Source organism: Acomys russatus, chromosome 2, assembly GCF_903995435.1.
Source record: "Acomys russatus chromosome 2, mAcoRus1.1, whole genome shotgun sequence".
Lineage (NCBI taxonomy): Eukaryota > Metazoa > Chordata > Mammalia > Rodentia > Muridae > Acomys > Acomys russatus.
In genome coordinates this window covers 27,715,557-27,735,132 of record NC_067138.1, presented here as the reverse complement: position 1 = coordinate 27,735,132, position 19,576 = coordinate 27,715,557, and the positions used below count along the sequence as shown (strand labels likewise).

General features: G+C 36.3%; 2 protein-coding genes across 2 annotated transcripts in view; one reads left to right on the top strand and one right to left on the bottom strand.

The window, feature by feature from the left end:
• Positions 1–19,576, bottom strand: part of LOC127201237 (lipoxygenase homology domain-containing protein 1-like) — a 339,490-nt gene that overhangs the window by 246,754 nt on the left and 73,160 nt on the right. The window contains 1 exon segment of the mRNA XM_051159652.1: positions 2,382–2,545. Coding sequence (XP_051015609.1) covers positions 2,382–2,545 — 164 coding nt within the window.
• LOC127201229 (signal peptidase complex subunit 1-like) lies at positions 11,650–12,044 on the top strand. Its single transcript, XM_051159643.1, has one exon. The coding sequence runs from the start codon at positions 11,742–11,744 to the stop codon at positions 12,042–12,044; it is 303 nt and encodes a 100-aa protein (XP_051015600.1). The 5' UTR covers positions 11,650–11,741.

Sequence of the window (19,576 nt, the reverse complement as noted above, 5' to 3'; positions counted from 1 at the left end):
CCATGTATCCTTTAATGTTTTCCTTTCTTCTATACATTTATTGTTTTTATTATTATATGCCATGGGGAATTTCTTTTCTAATTATGTCTATTTGAGATTCTGTATATTTCTTGTACCTTTTTAAGTATCTCTTAATTTGGGGCTGGAAATTTTCATTCTGTAAGTTTTTTTGAAAATATCTTCTGTGTTTTTATCCTAGGTTTTTTCCCTCCTTCCTCTATTTCCGTTATTCATGGATTTAATTTTTCACAGTACCTTGGATTTTCTGGATATCTGAATCTTGGATTTCTTTCCTTATTTTAAGTTTAATATTTTCTTTGATGAGGTATCCATTTCTTTTACCTTGTCTTCAATGCCAGAGAGTCTCTCTTCCATGTTTCATGTCTTACACTGTGTTGGTGAAGCTTAACACTGAGGTTTTTGTTTGATATCCTAAATGTTGCATTTTTAGTTTTAATTTAGTTTAGATTTTTTGAGGTGATTATCTTTCTACTTTCGTGTTTTGCATTGTTTCATTATTTCATTTCACTGTTAGTTTGTGCTTTCACAGACTTCATTATTCACATCCTCTTTAAGGTTCTTGAACATAGTCATCATTGTCATTTTAAAGTCTTTACCCCTCAGTTATACCATTTCTCAGTGGGTTCTGGTAGAGACATATTGAATGTATTCATAATGCCTATTTTGAAGTCCTTATCTTATGCTTATATTGTATTACTCATGGCCTGATGTTATAGAGTCACTGAGATTTTGTTGAGGCACATTGTCTTCGCTGTTAACATTTATGGTTTTATGCTAGTGTCTAGGCATCTGGTGTTGAGATGATTGAAGTGATCTAGCTGATATCTTGTCTTGTCTTTGTTGGGTGGCTATTCCTTTGCTTGGTTTCTGTTGCCGTCTCTGTATCTTAAGAAGCTGTGGTAGCCATGGGCTGCTGCAGGTTGTTGTGTACAGAGAGGATAGACGTGGGCTTGGCGGAAAATTGAGCAGTGCTTTAGAAAACAGCTAAGGTTATCTTGTGCACCCGAAAAGGCAGGGTCTTCAGGAAGTTAGAGGTAGTGGGAAGAAGAGTCTACAAGTAGACTGCAGTAAGGCAAAAAAAATGATTTGAAAAGACAGGAATGAAAGGGCTATGGGGACCCCGACTTTGAACCAAGAGTTGGAGTTTTCAGTGACTGAAGTTGAGGTGGGAGAATGGGTACCTGTAAGCAGATTGTTACCAGGCTGAGGATAAGAATAGAGAGATCACAATGGAAGATAGGAAGCATCGTGTGAACTACCTACCTGAGTAAGTACCTACCAGGCAAATTGTTTCTAGGTATCTGGGAACAGAGATGCACTAGAAATGGGTGCTGAGAGGGTCCATATGAAGAAGGAAATCTGACTCCATGACAAGTTTGATGGAGTCCCCAGGAAATGGAGGTATGATGGGAGAATAGAGTCCTGAAAGAAGTGTGCTACAGGTCGCAGATGGAACTGGAGAGACACTATACTGGAGGATAGGAAGGAGAATCAAAATTGCCTACATGAGTCCCTGCCTGGTGTGGCTAACACTTTGTTTTTTATATACTTACACTCACTATCAATACAAGAAAAAAATCTCCTGACTGATATAAAACATATGAAAAAGATAGTTTATAATTATTATAATGCTCCCAAATACTTCAGTGTCTTCTGTAAGAAATATACACTAAATAAGCAGGCTATAGTAAACAAAATGCTAAAGGTCACATCAGAGTGAATATCCCATAGCTATGGAAATATTTAAGGAACCTAACCAATTCTGGCTGTGAGTTTTATTCTTTTGACCAGATTTAATACAATTCTATATGTCTCCTCAGAATGTATGAAGTCATATGAACTACTGGTAATGTTTGATTCACTTCAAGTTTACTTTTATTTCAGTTATTTCTAACTGTAGTTTAACAACATGGAATTAGTTGCTCCTGCTTTATATTTTCTACCTCTGTTTCTTTATAGATTCTGATCATAGTGTACCTTTCCATGATCTGATAACTTGACAAAAGATAAAAAGAAATAATGAGGAACAGTACCTTGATAACAACTTTCTTCCTTCATTACTTAATCATTTTACCTTAACTTTGAATTTTATCTATAGAACCAGAGTAGTATAAACTCTTTTTGATGATAGTCAACCATACTTTTAAAATGACCATTAAACATAACATATTGCTCTCTAGCTATTGCTTCCTCCCATGTGGTGGATTTACTCATGGTAATCTGCTAGAAAAATGACAGCCATGAATTTCCTTTGACTGATCATCTACAACAGGAAGAACATAGTTCATCGGTGTACCCATTCCAAAGCTCCACCAGCTGTATCACTTCATTAATAAGTTTTGTTCCATTTTATGACTTACAGTAAAGATGTCTTCGTGCCCATCCTGAAACCGAGTCCCATCTCTTCCATAAAGGTATATAGGTGCTGAACTTCTATATTGTCCATATAATACGATATAAACCTGTGAGCTGGTCCCTGCATTTGGAAAGTCACTCGTGGTTACTGAAACTTTCCAGTTTCCACCTACAGAAGCACAAATAACATGCATTGTTATGGCAGACCCTTATAAAGAGAGGGTTCAAGATAAATCAAAATTACTCTTTTTCAACTCATTTGGAAAAGTATTCTAACACTGGGTTTCAAACTTGCTTCTATAAATTCTCAATATAATTGTCAAAACTACATTGTGATTGCAAATAATAAATTTCAAAGCAAAGGTAGATAATATTGACCTATTGTTTTTGGTCATGCCTGAACTCTGTGAGTCACTCTAGAACTTCCATGAAACTCCCAGGTTGATCAAATATATATGCCCAAAATCAAGCATTTTAAATGTTTATTTTATGTATGTATTTTTTAAAGTAGTCAGAAGGAATTTGAGCCATCTCACATCCATTATTTTAACTTTTCCATTAACAGATAATGCTGAGGTCCAAAAATATGAAATAAACTGTGTATCAGCAGCAATACCAAAGCAGTGCTATAAATGACTCGTTGTGAATATAATAGAGTTCACAGCATCTTAATACAAGTTCATTTTAATTTCACCAGGTGATTTGAGGGCTAAACACCAGAACTATGGCCTACATGTTAATTGGTATGAAATTAGAAAGCATACTCACAATTGTACAAAAGAAAAATAACAATCAATTCAGAAACAGAGATACATTCTGTCATTAGACTGTAATTTTTTGTTCCAAACTTGAATTAAAGTATATTTTACACTTAATCATTATAATAAATAATCAAATTCTAGATTTAAATTCTAGAAATATATCAAATAAATGCTATATTTGTAAAGTCTACTTTAAAACTGTTTTATTTTACTTATCTAGCACAGGATAAAATGGCATACCAATCTACCATATCATTTTGCTGATACTCCTTTTGTGAAAAACAAATTCTTAAATTAGTAGAAGACACCAACAATTTTTATCAGCAGCAGAAATAGTTAAATTTCAGATATTAGAACTAGAGGGCTCTGGATGTTGCTGGTACATTCCAAGGATGTTGGTGATTGAGGGAGTAAAGTGTAAGTAAGCTGTTCAACCAATACAGCCTTAGTAATTTAACAAGAGTCTCACAGAGAACTGACTGCTAAATGTTCTAAGGACAAACCAATAAGGAGAGAAATTACATTTCCAATGATAAAGGTGGAAAAGAATAAAAAGTGTAAAGACAGAAATTTTTTATATAATGAAATGTGATGTCTGTTTACTAAAGATAACTGCCCCTCCAGAAGTCATTAAACCCTTAATTTTGCAAGATGTTATAAAATGGAGCCAAATCTAAAGATTCTTAACCAACATTCCTATTTTAGTTCAAAACTTAATTGCAGCCAATCAGAAGGCAACAGATCATTGTGTTATTTCTAGAAACCCAGTCTCTAGGGAGGAGGGCTTAGGACACATGAAATGTCTTCATTCGTAATCTACTTATATTCTACATAAAAATACATATGCCCTCCGCCAAAAAAAAACCAGAAAAACTAACACAAAACTTTCTTATTATAGAATTTTTGTGAGGTAAGACCAGAGCACAGACAAGCTAACTAAATCAAAATGTAAAGAGAACAACTAAGAAGCCAAAGGGAGCATGCAACCCACATCAGTAAAAATTAAGGAAAGTACAAAAGCAATCTATAATCTTTATAGACTACACACTCAGAGATGAGGAAACAGAAGGCTTGAAGTAGTTATAATGTATCTAATCTACATTTCTCATAAATAGGAGAGAGAAAAGCACACACACACACACACACACACACACACACACACATATATATATATATATATTCATATATGTACACACACACACACACACAAATATATATGTATTGTCATATACCCCAATTCTCATATACCCCATCAGGCCTAAAGATAAAAAATGTGTTGAGGAGGTGAATAAGTAGATTAAAATAAAGCAGAATGCAAGTGTTGGTAAATACCTGAAAATACACTGATAAATGCCTGAAATAATCACTCCACATAAAAAATTAATTTTTAAAAAACTATTTCTATATTTAGAAAACATATCTATAGAATATACATCTATAATATATTTTTTCTCTTTTTTATATGGGGTGGGAAATATTTAAATTCATTAATAAAAGGATAGACAGAAAAGATCCAAGATGGCAGCTCCTATCACACACTGCTTCTGATCAACAGGAAAACCAGGACTGCACGATGACCTAAAGACCAAACTGAGAGCTACAAAACACCAGTGCTGCTAATTCCAAGGTGAGAGAGATCCACACTGTGTGGAGAATGGGTGAGTTTGACCCCTGGCCATCCAACTAACTCACAAAAAAGTCCAGGGGGGAAACCCAAATTAGCCACCATCTTGAGAAAGACTGTAAGACACCCATGCAGCTTTGGGAGTTTGCTGCCTGTCTGCTGCTTACCGGATCTGGGACATAGAGCAGACAGGCAGAGCTGGGTGCCAGCACCAGTCACAAATCACATTAGCTGCCATGCGGAGAAAGACTGTGGGGCACTCACACAACTTTGGACTTGGATCTCTCCCTGGCCACCAGATGCTTACCAGTCTAGCCCATCTGGGTAGCAGAGAAGACAGACAGAGCCCTACCATCTGTGGAGCAGCCAAGCATCTTTGGGCACAGATCCCTCTCAGGCCCCCAGCTGCTTACCAGTCTGACACAACTGAAACACAGAGCAGATAGGGAGAGTTGAGTCTGGCATGGACCACAACCCACATTTGCTGCCATCTGAAGAAGGTCTGTGAGGCAACCAAGAAGCATTGGGTTCTGATCTCTAACAGCTCCCCAACTGCTTGCTGGCCTAACCCATGTGGAACACAGAGCAGATAGACAGATCCCTGCCATCTTGAAAAGGATTGTAGGGCACCTGAACAGCTTTGGGCCTGGGGCTCTCTCAGCATGCTCCTCTCCTGCCTAACCCAGCTGGGATACAGACAGCCAATCTAGCTGTGCTGAGCTGGGTGCAGGATATAATGCCTACCGTCCACCATTGTGAGAAGGCCAGTGGATAGCCCTATCAAATAACCTTCAGCTTGTAGCTATCCTTCCTTGGTCCCAACCTTCCAGGCCCAAGTGGGACACAGACAGTGACTCCATTGGAGGAACATCTAGGTCTGCTAACATCAGAGACAAATAGATGCCTAGAGGCCAGTGCAAGAAGACTAGAAACAAAACTCAGAGCCATGTAACACCCCTGTAAACCAGTGATTCTACCACAGCAAGCCCTGGAAATATGAACACCCATGAAGGGCAAGAAGAAAACTTTAAATCTGGGGTGATGAAGATGATAGAAGCCTGAAAAGAGGAAAATAAATCACTCAAAGAAATACAGGAAAATACATTCAAACAGATGAAGGAGTTGAATAAATCTTATAAAGAATTACAGGAAAATACATCCAAATAGATGAAAGAATTGAATAAATCCTATGGAAAAATACAGGAAAATTCAAACAAAAGAAAGAAATGAATAAAACTATTAAAGACCTAAAGAAGAAACTAGAAGCAACAAAGAAAATACAATCTGAGGCAATCCTGGAGTTGGAAAACATAGGGAAGAGAACAGAAACCATGGAAAGCAGAAATGCCAAGTGAATACTAGAGATGGAAGAGAGAATCTCAAGTGTGGAAGATACAATCGAAGTTATCGATACATCAATCAAAGAAAATATTAAAAGCAAAGAGTCTCTAACACAAAATACCCAAGAAATCTAGGACAGTATAAAAAGAGCAACTCTAAGAATAATAGGATAGAAGGAGAAGAGTCTAAGGTCTAAGGCCCAGACAACATTTTCAACACAATCATAGAAGAAACTTTCCTAACCTAAAAAAGAAATGACCATAAACATACAAGAAGCCTACAGAACTCCAAATAGATTGGACCAGAAAAGAAAATCCTCCTGCCACATAATAATCAAAACATTAAATACACAGAATAAAGAAAGAATATTAAAAGTTGCAAGAAAAAAAGACCAAGTCACATATAAACTAAATACCCATCAGGATTACACCTGACTTCTCAACAAAGACTATAAAAGCCAGAAGGGGCTGGATGGATGTCATGCAAACATTAAGAGACCACAGATGCCAACCCAGACTACTATACCTGTTAGGGTCTGGGTGATCTGCTGAGGAAAGACCCCAAGGCAGTATGTGAAAACAAAGAGTGTTTTTATTTTAGCATGATACGATCGCCTCTCTCTTCTATAGGGCAACCCCAAAATGAGCATGCAGGCTCAATTTATAGACAGTTGGGGGATTTGTGATGAGTTTTAATTGATTGGTCAGAATTGAGTCAGAGTATACGAGGTGATTCAAGATTGGCTGTTCGTTTGGTTACTGAGGACTTTTTGAGCCACTGAGGTTTTGGCTCTTACTCAGTAGTTGGCCTTTAATTTGATTGGATGGGGCCAGCTGTATTCTTTACCAAGATCATTAAGTAATAAAACTATGCTATCTAGTCATTTTATTCTATAAGCTGATTATGTGCCCAAAGTGCTGTCCATGTCCATTACTTGTAGTTTTTCCAGGAATTGTTAGACACTTGGCCTAATTAGCCAGAATGAAAACCTGAAGCCTGTCATGGAGTTGGTCTAGTCAAGCAAACTGGGGTCTTTTAGGGTTTTGGAGTCCCTGGAGTCCCTGACGTCCCTGGAGTCAGGTCCCTTCACACCCAGCAAAACTATCAGTCACCATAGATGAAGAAAACAAGATATTTCATGACAAAACCAAGTTTAATCAGTACCTAGCAACAAATCCAGCACTATAGAAGATATTAGAAGAAAAACTCCAATTCAAGGAGGCTAGCTACACCCAGAAAAACACAGGATAAATAACTCCACATCCACAAATCTAAAAGAAAGGAAACACACACATACTACCATCATCAACATGAAAATAAAGGAACTAACAACCACTGGTCATTAATATCTCACAACATCAGTGGTCTCAACTTCCTAGTAAAAAGACACAGGATGACAGAATGGATGAGAAAAAAAGGACCCAGCATTCCACTGCATAGAAGAAACACACCTCAGAGTAAAGGGTTGGCAAACTGTAATCCACACAAACAGATCCAAGAAGCAAGTAGGAGTAGCCATTCTACTATTCAAGAAAATAGACTTTCAACCAAAACTAATCAAAAGAGATGGGGAAGGACACTCCATCCTCATCAAAGGAAAAATATGCCAAGATATTGTCTCAATTCTGAACATCTATGCCCCAAATGCAGGAGCACCCTCATTTGTAAAAGAAACATTACCAAAGGTAAAATCACACATGGAACCCCACACATTAATAGTGGGAGACTTCAACACCCCGGTCTCCTCAATAGACAGATCATCAAAACAGAAACTAAATGGAGAAACAATGAAACTAATAGACATCATGAAGCAAACGAATCTAACTGATGCCTACAGAGCATTTCACCCAAACAAAAAAGAATACATCTTCTTTTCAGCACTTCATGGAACCTTCTCGAAAATAGAACATATACTTGGTCACAAAGAAAACCTCAACAGATACAAGAAAATTGAAATATTCCCTTGCATATTATCAGACCACCAATGGATTAAAGCTGGGACTTAACAACGAGACAAATAACAGAAAGCCTACAAATTCATGGAAACTAAACAACTCCCTATTCAATGAACCCTGGGTAAGGGAAAAAATTAAAAAAAGAATTAAAAAGTCCTAGAATTCAATGAAACTGAAGGCACAACATGCCCAAACTTATGGGACACAATGAAAACAGTGCAAAGAAAAAAGTCCATAGCACTAATTGTCTTTATAAAGAAACTGGAGAGATCCTATAGAAGCAACTTCACAGTATACCTGAACTCTCTAGAACAAAAAGAAGCAGACACACCCAAGAGAAATAGAGGGCTGGAAATCATCAAACACAGGGATGAAATCAATAAATCAGAAATAAAGCAATTCAAATAATCAATGAAGCCAAGAGCTGGTTCTTTGAAAATATCAACAAGATCGACAATCCCTTAGCCAAACTAACTAAAAGATGGAGGGAGAGTATTCAAATCAATAAAATAAAAAATAAAAAGGGAGACATAACAACACACACCAAGGAAACACAAAGAATCATCAGGTCTTACTTGAAAAGCTTATATGTCACAAAAATTGAAAATCTAAATGAAATGGACAATTTTCTTGATAAGTACGAATTACCAAAATTGAATCAAGACCAGGTGAACAAGTTGAATAGTCCTATAACACCTAAAGAAATAGAGACAGTCTCCAAAGTCTCCAAACAAAAAAAAGCACAGGACCAGATTCATTCAGCAAAGAATTCTATCAGACCTTCAAAGAAAAGCTAATACCAATTCTCTTCAAGTTATTCTGCAAAATAGAAACAGAAGGAACATTATCAAACACATTCTATGAGGCCACAGTCACCTTGATGCCTAAGCCTCAGAAAGACTCAACAAAAAAAGAGAATTTCTCTTATGAACATTGATGCAAAAATACTCAATAAAATACTCATAAACCGAATTCAAGAACACATAAAAAATATCATTCACCGTGACCAAGTACAGTTCATCTCAGGTAGGCAGGGGTGGTTTAATATATGGAAATCTATCAACTCATCATATACACAAACTGAAAGAAAAAACACATGATCATCTCCCTAGATGCCAAAAAAGCATTTGACAAAATCCAGCACCCATTCATGTTAAAAGTCCTAGAGAGAGCAGAGATACAAGGCACATACCTAAACATAATAAAGTCAATATATAGCAATCCTATAGCCAACATCAAACTAAGCAGAGAGAAATTTACATCAATTCCACTAAAATCAGGGACAAGACAATGCTGTCCACTCCTTATTTCTTCAATATAGTACTTGAAGTCCTTGCTAGAGCAATAGAACAACTAAAGGAAATCAAGGAGATACAAATTGAAAAGGAAGAAGTCTAGCTATCACTATTCAAATATGATATGATAGCAACCATAAGTGACCCCAAAAATTCTATCGAGGAACTTCTACAGCTGATAAACACTTTCAGCAAAGTGGCTGCATACAAAATGAACTAAAAAAAATCAGTAGCCCTCCTGTATACAAATGACAAACAGGCTTCCCAAAGCCACAAATTATATGAAGTATGGTGGTGTAATTCTAACTAAGCAAATGAAAGACTTACATGAAAATTTTTTTCTTTCTAACAAAAGAGTTTGAAGAAAATTTCAGAAGATGGAAAGATCTCCCATGCTCGTGGATCAGGAGAATCAACATAGTAAAATTGGCCATCTTACCAAAAGTAATCTACAGATTCAATGCAATTCCCATCAAAAATCCACACAATTCTTTACTGACCTTGAAAGATCAATTCTCAATATCATATGGAAAAACAAAAAACACAGAATAGAAAAACAGTCCAGTACAATAAATGATCTTCTGAAGTAATCTTCATCCCAGATCTCAAGAGCAACAGTAATAAAATATGCGTGATACTGGCATAAAAATAGGCTGGTTGATCAATGGAATCTAATCAAAGATCCAGAAATAAACCCACACACCTAGGAACACTTGATTTTTTACAAAGAAGCTAACTCCATACAATGGGGAAAAAAAAGATAGTATCTTCAACAAATAGTGCTGGTCTAACTGGGTGGCTATGTAGAAAATGCAAATACATTCATATCTATCACCCTGCACAAAACTAAAGTCCAAATGGATTAAAGACCTCAACATAAAACCATACACACTAAATCTGTTAGAATAAAAAGTGGGTAACTGCCTTGAGCTCACTGGCACAGGAGACAAATTCCTGAACAGAACACTGACAGCTTAGGCTCTAAGATCAACAATTTAAAAATTGGACCTCATGAAACTGAAAAACTTCTGTAAGATAAAGGACACTGTCAAAAGAACAAAACGACAGCCTACAGACTTGGAAAAGATCTTCACCAATCCTACATCCAACAAAGAGCTAATATCCAAAGTACATAAAGAACTCAAGAAATTAAACACCACCAAACCCAATAACCTAATTAAAAAATGGGACACAGAGCTAAATAGAATTCTCAACATAGGAATATTGAATGGCTGAGAGACACTTGAAGAAATTCTCAAATCCCTAGTCATGAGGGAAATGCAAATCTGATTTCATCTTACACCTATTTAAGTGGCTAAGATCCAAAACTCAAGTGACAGCACATGCTGCAGAACAAATGAAGAAAGGTGAACACTCCTCCATTGCTGATGAGTATACAAACTTGTAAAACACTGGAAATCAATGTGGAGCTTTCTCAGAAAACTGGGAATAGGGCTACCTCAAGACCTACCCATACCACTTCTGGTCATGTACCTGAAAGATGCTCTACCACACCAGAGCATTTGCTCAACTATGTTCATAGCAGCTTTATTCACAATAGCCAGAATCTGGAAATAGCCAAGATGTCCCTCAACTGAAGAATGAATAAAAAAAAAATTGTGGTATATTTACACAATAGAATGCTACTCAGCTATTTAAAAACAAAGAAATCTTGAAATGAGCAGGCAAAAGGATGGAAATACAGACAATCATTCTGAGTGAGGTAACCCAGACCCAGAAAGATACACATGGTATATACTCACTCATAAGCGGGTATTAGCCACATAATATGAATAACCACACTACAACAAAGACTGGTGCACCAACCAAGGACCATGCATGATGTGGACCTAGACCCTAGATAGACAGCACAGTGTTTGTGGGCCCCACAATATGGGGAGTAGTGATTACTTCTGATATGGACTCTGGCCCCGCAGTGTTGATCACCTCCCCCTGGCAGGTAGTACAGATAAGACTTGATAGGCTGAGGTCAGATGTTAGGGGAGGAGGGCTCCCCTTTCTGAGGACTAGGGAGGGAGAGACAGAGAGCATGAGGAAGGGAGGGGAGACAGATATTGATTTACATTCAGAATTTTACATGAACCAAGATAGGAAGGACCTTTTCTTCAAGGCAGCCAAATACAAATAGCCAAAACACTATGAATGTAACATTTATACAATTCCTGATTGCTTCGTGGTTCTTCTTGATGTAGTAGTTTATTGTATATATGTGTAATAATATAAATGTATATGTAAAAAATTTAAAATAGACTTTCAGGCTAGGCAGGCTGGCCAGGCTATGTTCAGTGTCTCATTCTGCAAGCCATACGTATGCCTTAAGAATCGACTACCCTCATTTTATTCCCAGTGTTGATCTTCCCTGCCAACCATGCTGGAATATCTGAGCTCACTGTCCACCCAGATGGATTACAAAGGGCAGAAACTATCTGAACAGATGTTTTATGGAATTATCTTTTTTTTTTTTTCTGCAGTTGTTGGGTACGTGGCTGCACAGTTTGGGTGGACTGTCTACATAGTTATAGCTGGATTTGCTTGCTCATGTTTGCTGACACTTCCTCTGTGGCCGACCTATCGCCAACATCCCATGAAGTGGTTGCCTGTTCAAGACTTAGGCACAGAAGACAAGAAATCAGGGGACAGAAAAATTAAGAGGCGTGCTAAAAATAATTGATCGGAACCCACACAATTCGCACCTGCTTTTGCTTCCTGTAAGGTAAGTTGAATTGCTTTTGTAACGAAAACATGAGTTTAAACCACCTGGGTTCTCACAGGGCAGCTGTGCAGAGATCTAATTGTCCTTGATTTATTTCTAATCCAATTATATTTTAATTTTATAACTATTTTACCATCTCTTCATAATCTTTTTACAGAGAACAGGAAATATAAATATGCAATGCTTCTTTCAGGTGTACATAATAAATAAACACCTCATATCATAACTGGTAAAAATAAAATTAAATTAAAATATAAAAATAAATTAAAAATAAAAAGATAGACAAAAAGTGAAGTAAGATTCTTTTTTAGCTTTTTTCTTTTTGAAAATTATTTATTATAATGTATTCACATTATGTCCCGGTTGATATCCTCTTGCTCTTATCTTCCTGTTCCCACCCTCCTTCCCTCTTCTGCTTTATTCCCCTCCCCTAGACGTTAAGGGGGGCACTCATCCCCCACTGTCTGACCACAGCCTATTAGGTCTCATCCGGATATCCTGTATCTCCTTCGCCCACCCCTCGCCAAGGGGCGGTAATCAAATCTTGAACACCAGAGTGCATGTCAGAGGTAGGTTCCTGCCAGGTGGGGCGGTGCTAAGTTTTCTGCAAGCATTGTCCTTGTTTGGTGCATCTGTGTGTGCATGCCACCCTGACTCCAAATTCACAGGCCTTGATGGTCTTCCTGTGGAGTTCCTGACCCCTCCTTGTCCTTCCATTTTTATTTTTTAAAAATCAGGATCAAACGGCTTCACTGGAAATTTCCTTTCATTTGCTAACAACAATATGAGTTCTCCAGAAACCCTTCAGAATATTTCAAAATTATATATATATTGCTATTCTAGTGACTTACTCAATATATATATATATATATATATATATATATATATATATATATATATATACACACACATATGTGTGTGTGTGTGTGTGTGTGTGTGTGTGTGTGTGTGCTACTCTGATACCAACATTAGGGGGGAAAGAATTTTTAGAAAATCAAAATATATGCAAAGATGTCATAGTAAAAATGATTAATTATAGATCATGAAAGTTATGCTAACTTTACAAGAATCAGAAAGGGGTAGAGGAATATTAAGAAGTCAACTTAACCTTCATGTTTATGTCAGGAATAAAAAAAAATAAGGGTATTTCAAAATTCACCAATCTAATTCATCATATGAACAGAGTGAAAGAATACATAAACGTTTGCCCTGCATCATTACTCATTTGGGATATGCAAATTAAAACCACAGAGTGGGACAGCAGTGCTGACGACAGCACAAATAGCTGAGGAGGGAAAGCAACTTAGCATGGAGGGGGAGCAAGTGGTCTATTAACATGAAATTACAGGAAACAGTGCCATAATTTAGAAACAGTTCAACAGCTTCTTCCAACGTTAAACAAATTTAAAATGCAACCATGTGCTTCTATTCTAGTGACTCACCCCCCAAAAAAGTTGTGTGTGTGTGTGTGTGTGTGTGTGTGTGTGTGTGTGTGTGTGTGTTCAGCTCCTAATCCCTGCTACTTGTAAAAATGAATTATTTGGAAATAGAACCATTGTAAATGTAATTGAAATGTAAATGCAAATAAAATTATACTCTGCCTTCCCAGAAAGATAGAAGACTGAGAGCTACTTTGGTCTGAACCAGTGAGAGAAGATTCAATACAAGAATAGATTTCCTTCCAAAATGAGAAAGCTTTCAAGCTTCCAAATCTTCTATCTCTAGTCCATCAAATCCTATGTCCAATGTGTGTAATATCTTCAACAATATGGTGTTACCTGCAGGTTCTGGGAGGCAACCAAGTACAGGGATAATAGCCTAATATTGCTTTGGAAGTCATTTAAAAACCACGGACCAACAACTCAAAGGCAGTTTTTCTCCGGTCTGGTGTGGATTTTCATAGTGGGTGAACCACCTTACATTCCCACCAGCAATGCTTAAGTGTTTACCTTTCCTCCCACCCATGCCAGCAATTTGTCATCTTTTTTATCTTAATCATCCTTACTGTAGTAATATAATATCTCAAAGTAATTAAAATATGCATTTCCATCATAACTAAGAATGTAAAAAATTCTTTAAATGTTTCTTAGCCATTTCTATTTCATCTTTTGGGAATTCTTTGTTTACTTGAATGCCCACTTTTTATCTTATTTTTTATTTAATTAATTTATTCAGATTACATCTCAGTTGTTATCCCATCATATCCCATCACTTGTATCCTCCCATTCCTCCTTCCCTCCCACTTTCACCTTATTCTCCTCCCCTAGGTCTATGACCAAGAGGGACCTCCTCCCCACTATATGGTCATAGGGGAAGTGGTCAAATATGGGGCACCAGAGTTCATGTCAGAGTCAGTCCCCATTCTCCACACAACTGTGGAAAATGTCCTGTCCATTGGATAGATCAGAGTAGGGGATCAATGTTTACTGCTTGTGTTGTCCTTGGTTGGAGCAGTAGTTTGAACAGACCTCTCTGGGCCCAGATTCACCATCATGATGTTCTTCTTGTAGGTTTCTAGAACTCTCTGGATCCCTCTGTTTCCCCCGTTCTCCTATATTTCTCTCACCCAGAGTCCCAATAGGATGTCCCTGCATCTATCCCAATCTCCTGGTAAGTGAAGACTTTCATGGGACATGCCTTTTGGACTAGTGTCCAGTTATAAGTGAGTATATACCACTTGAGGCTTTCTGCTTCTGGGTTAACTCACTCACTATGATTGTTCTAGTTCCATCCATTTGTCCACAAATTTCAGGATTTCCTTGTTTTTAATAGCTGAGTAGTATTCCACAGTGTAAATGTACCACAGTTTCTTTATCCATTCTTCGACTGAGAGACATTTAGGTTGCTTCCTGATTCTGACTATTATGAATAAGGCTACTAAGAACATGGTTGAGCATATGTCCTTGTTGTATGGTGGAGCATCTTCTGGGTTCAATGCTCATTTTTAATTGGGCAATTAGAAACTAAACTAAACATTTCTTAATGTTTAGAGTTTTTTATTTCTTTGAAGTGTCTAGATATTTATCTCTTCTCAGATGCAGAGTTGATAAAGACATTTTCCATTCTGTATGTTCCCTCTTCATTCAAACGATGCTTTTCTTTGTTGTACAAAAGCTTTTGAGTTTCTAGCGATCTCATTCATTAATTGTTGGTCTTAATTCCTTTGTTATGAGAATCTTATTCATAAAGCCCTTTCCTACTTTCTCTTCTATCAAATTTAAAGTGTTGGCTCTTATATTGAAGTTCTTGATCCATTTGGAGTTAAATTTACATAAGGTAAAAGATAAGAATCTACCTTTAATTCCCATATACGCAGCCATCCATTTTGACAAGTACCATTTATTGAAGATGATGTCTTTTCTCTTAGGTGTATTAATGGGCACTTTGTCAAAAATTAAGTGAACTAGTCTGATGTGACAATTCAGTGGGTAAAGGCACATTGTAACAAGCCTCAAGAACTGACTTTGATGCCCAGGACACATGTGGTAGACAGAGAGGATCAACTTATACAAGTTCACTTATCTCCATCCATAGGCTATGGTACACAAACACTCACACACACACACACACACACACACACACACACACACACACTTACATACACACACACACACTTACATACACTCACACACACACACACATACCCACAAGTGTGCATGCACACACACACACACACACACACTATATAAATAAAATGTAAAGTTTTTTAAAGAAAGTAGCTGCAGGTGTGTGAATTTATATCTGGATCTTTAATTCTATACCATTAATAAATGAGTCTCCTTTATCCTAGTACTAACTTGTTTTATATTAATATAGCTCTATAATATATCTTGAATTGTGGGATGTTAGTTCCACAAGCTTTTATTGTTAAGAATCATTATAGCTATCCTGTATCTTTCAATTGTCTATGTGAAATTTAAGATTAATTTGTCAATTTCTTTGAAAAACTGCATTGGAATTTTGATATGGATTGTTGGGATCATTATATTGCTTTTCAGAGCATTGCCATTTTCACATTAATCCTCCAAATCCATCATCATAGGAGGCATTTTCACCTTCTAGTATCTTCTTCAGTTTCATTGGTTTAGTGTCTTAAAGTTTTCATGTACAAATCTTTTATTTTGCTGATTCGATTTATTCCAAGATTTTTTTTTGAGGATAGTATTAATTAGTTATTGTTTTCTTGATCTCTTTCTCAGTGCATTTGTTACTTTTACGTAGGAAAGCTACTGGATTTTGTCTGTTCATTTGGTGCCCTGCTACTTTGCTGAATGTGTTTGTTGGTTGTAGGAGCTAACTGATGGAGTCTTTATGATCTTTTATGTCTACTATAATATGACCGATAAATAAAGATACTTTGACTTCTTCCTTTCCAATATGTAGAAATTTTATCTCCTTCACTTGTCTTATAGCAACTAAGACTTCAAGAACTCAAGTTGAATGAGGAGGTGATGGACATCCTTGCCTTGTTTCTGATTTTAGTGCAAATGCTTTGAGTTTCTTCTTCATTTAGGATAACACTGGCTGTGGGCTTCCTGTCCCTATGTAGATGAGGGTGACCTCTAACTCACAAAGATCCCCATGCCTCTATCTCGTGAGTACAGAAATTAAAGGTGGGAGATTTTAAATTACTGCTTCTATCTTCTTCAGCTCTATTGAAATTATTTGCTTCATCTTGAGTTAACATTGGTAAATCTAGAAATTTGTCTGTTTTCTTAGATTTTCAAGTTTGGCAGAATATATATTTTTAACTATCCTTTTAAATATTTTAATTTCCTCTGTGTCTGTTGTGATGTCTCTTTTTTATTGTAACTTTATTAATTTGGGTCCTTTCTGTTTTAGTTAATTTTCATAAAGGTTTGCCAACCTTGTTAGTATTTTCAAAGAACTAGCTTTTCATTTCACTGATGGGTTTTGTTTTGTTTTGTCATTGCTATGTCATAAATTTCATCCCTGATTCTTATTATATTTTCTTGTCTACCTTTTTTATGGGGGAGGTTATTTGTTCTTGTTTTTCTAAAGTTTCCATGAGGATCATTATGTTGTTAATTTTAGATATATCAGTATTTATATAGGTGTATAGTTCTATAAATTTACCCCCTCGAGGCTATCTTCATTTTCATCATGGATTTTGGCATGTTGTAGTTTTTTTTTTTATTCAATTCTAGAAATTTCTAATTTTCTTCTTGATTTCTTTATTTATCCAATTGTTATTCAGTAGTGTGTTGTTTAGTTTCCATAATTTGGGTACTTTCTATGGCTTCTATTGATGATCATATCCCCTTTTATTCTATGGTTGTCAGAGAGAATGCAGGACAGGATTTTAATTTTTCTATATTAGCTGAAACTTGCTTTATGTCCTAATACGTGATCTATTTTGAAAAAAGTTCTCTGGGCTGCTGAAAATAATGTACATTATTTAGAGTTTTGGTTCAATGTTCTGTATATCTCTGTTACATCCATGAGATTTATAATATCCTTGAAATCCAGAGTATCTCTATTTTTGGTGATAATGGGGTATTGAAAGCATCCACTATTACTGTTCTGGAGTCAATCTGTAGGGTTTTTTTTAGTTTTATATGTTTTTTAAAAATTCTTTTATCCCGTTTTTACTTTTACATATACATTTGCATTACTTTTAGGGGGGTTCATTCATTCTTTTTTAAATTATTTTATTTTTGTACATATACATTTATATTATTACATATATATATATATATATATATATATATATATATATATATATATAAAACAGTAAACTACATCTAGCAAGAAAGACCGTGAAACAATTAAGAATTATATAAATGTAACATTCATAGTGTTTTGCCTATTTGTATTTGGCAACCTTGACGAAAACATCTTTCCTATCTTGATGAGTTTACAATTCTGAAGGTAAATAAATATTTATCATAGCTCATCTCGATCAACCTGAAAACCTCTATCTAGACCTAAAAACATCTTAACCCCTAAATGACTAAGCTTAATTGTCAAACAGGAAGTGCAAGATAGTAGCTTCCAAAATGAGAAAATGACAGAGACAGTTCACTGCCTAGAAAATCACCCATAACTCTCTATAATGTGGGAGCATCATCTTCAGCCTTCTGACTCATTATATCTGGCAGACATATCTGTGAAGCAGGAACTATTGAGAATTTGCTTACCCTGTCTTGGAAGAGTTTTGCTGTTGACTCTACCTTCATCCAAGCTTGCCCAATTTTAGGCAGAATTCTGTCTGTGACAGAAATGAGGACATTTTGCACAGTGGCTAGTTTGCCACATTTGAAGCCATCTCCATAAGAAGGGTCATTGATGCTCATCATCTTCCCTGAGGTAGGCTGCATGTTGCCAGGAGTTAACCTGTCTTTTTGTCAAAGGATTTTTAAGATCATAAAAACATCTTTAAATGCCATATGCTGTAGGTCTCTGGGGTTTTTGAAGAACTTATCTATTTTACCTTATCTATCTATAGAATCATATCTATATTTTTAACTTAAGGTGTATATTCTTGTGACAGACATAGACTAGTAGTTGACATGACCATGAGTTGATTAACTAAGAATTAATTTGTACTATTTAGTTATCCTAACCACTCTGCAATAGCACCTTCAAAGTACTGGAAGTAAGCCTTGTATTATAATTGAATTATATGGGTACACTATCTTATATTAGAGTAGAAATATGTTTAATGTGTGTGAAGAAGAATCTTGAATTTGAATTCTATATCAATGTATCAAAATTAACCTTATTTTGCATCAATATATAAAATTCTATACCAATGAATTAAAAATAACCTTGTTTGTGAGTAACAGCTAAGGCCTTAAGTTGTGGAGAGGATTCAATAATCTACTTTTTGTCCTGTCATCCCTACACACTCCTATATTCCCCCTTCTTTCTTTTCAACCCCTATTTCCATACCTAAGAAAGGAAGATAAAAGAAACGAGAGAAATCCCTCAGTCCAACCTCGGTTTCTCTCTGAATAAGACCAATAATAACATATAATCCACTCCCAATGCAAATAAACATCCAGATCCCAAGAGAACAACCAGAACCCTACACAACCTCCTTAAAGGGAAATGGGGTGTTGTTCTCTCTTTAAGGCTTCTTCCTGATGATTTAGGATGAGTAATACCTTTGTAGAGGTCCAAATACAATTTGGGGGAATAGTTAAGCGTGCTAGTAATAGCATTTGCAGTTCAGTTTGTAAATGTTGAGAAATTCAGGCTTAGTAGACGTCCAGTCTGAACTGCTGGACCAATTGGGATCAGAAGCTCTCTTCGAGGTTGTGCTGGGAGCTGTCCCTTGTTGATGAGGGACAGCAACTGAAGTGCTTGGGGATGGAACATGAAGGATGAAGGGTGCAGGATGTCAGCGTTCAGAATGCTGAGAGGAATGGATCCTCTCAGGTCTGATGCAGCATCAGTGTCTGGTTCTTCTGTTATGATAACATATAATTTCTCACAAGCAGTATACAGTCCTAACATTATAAAAG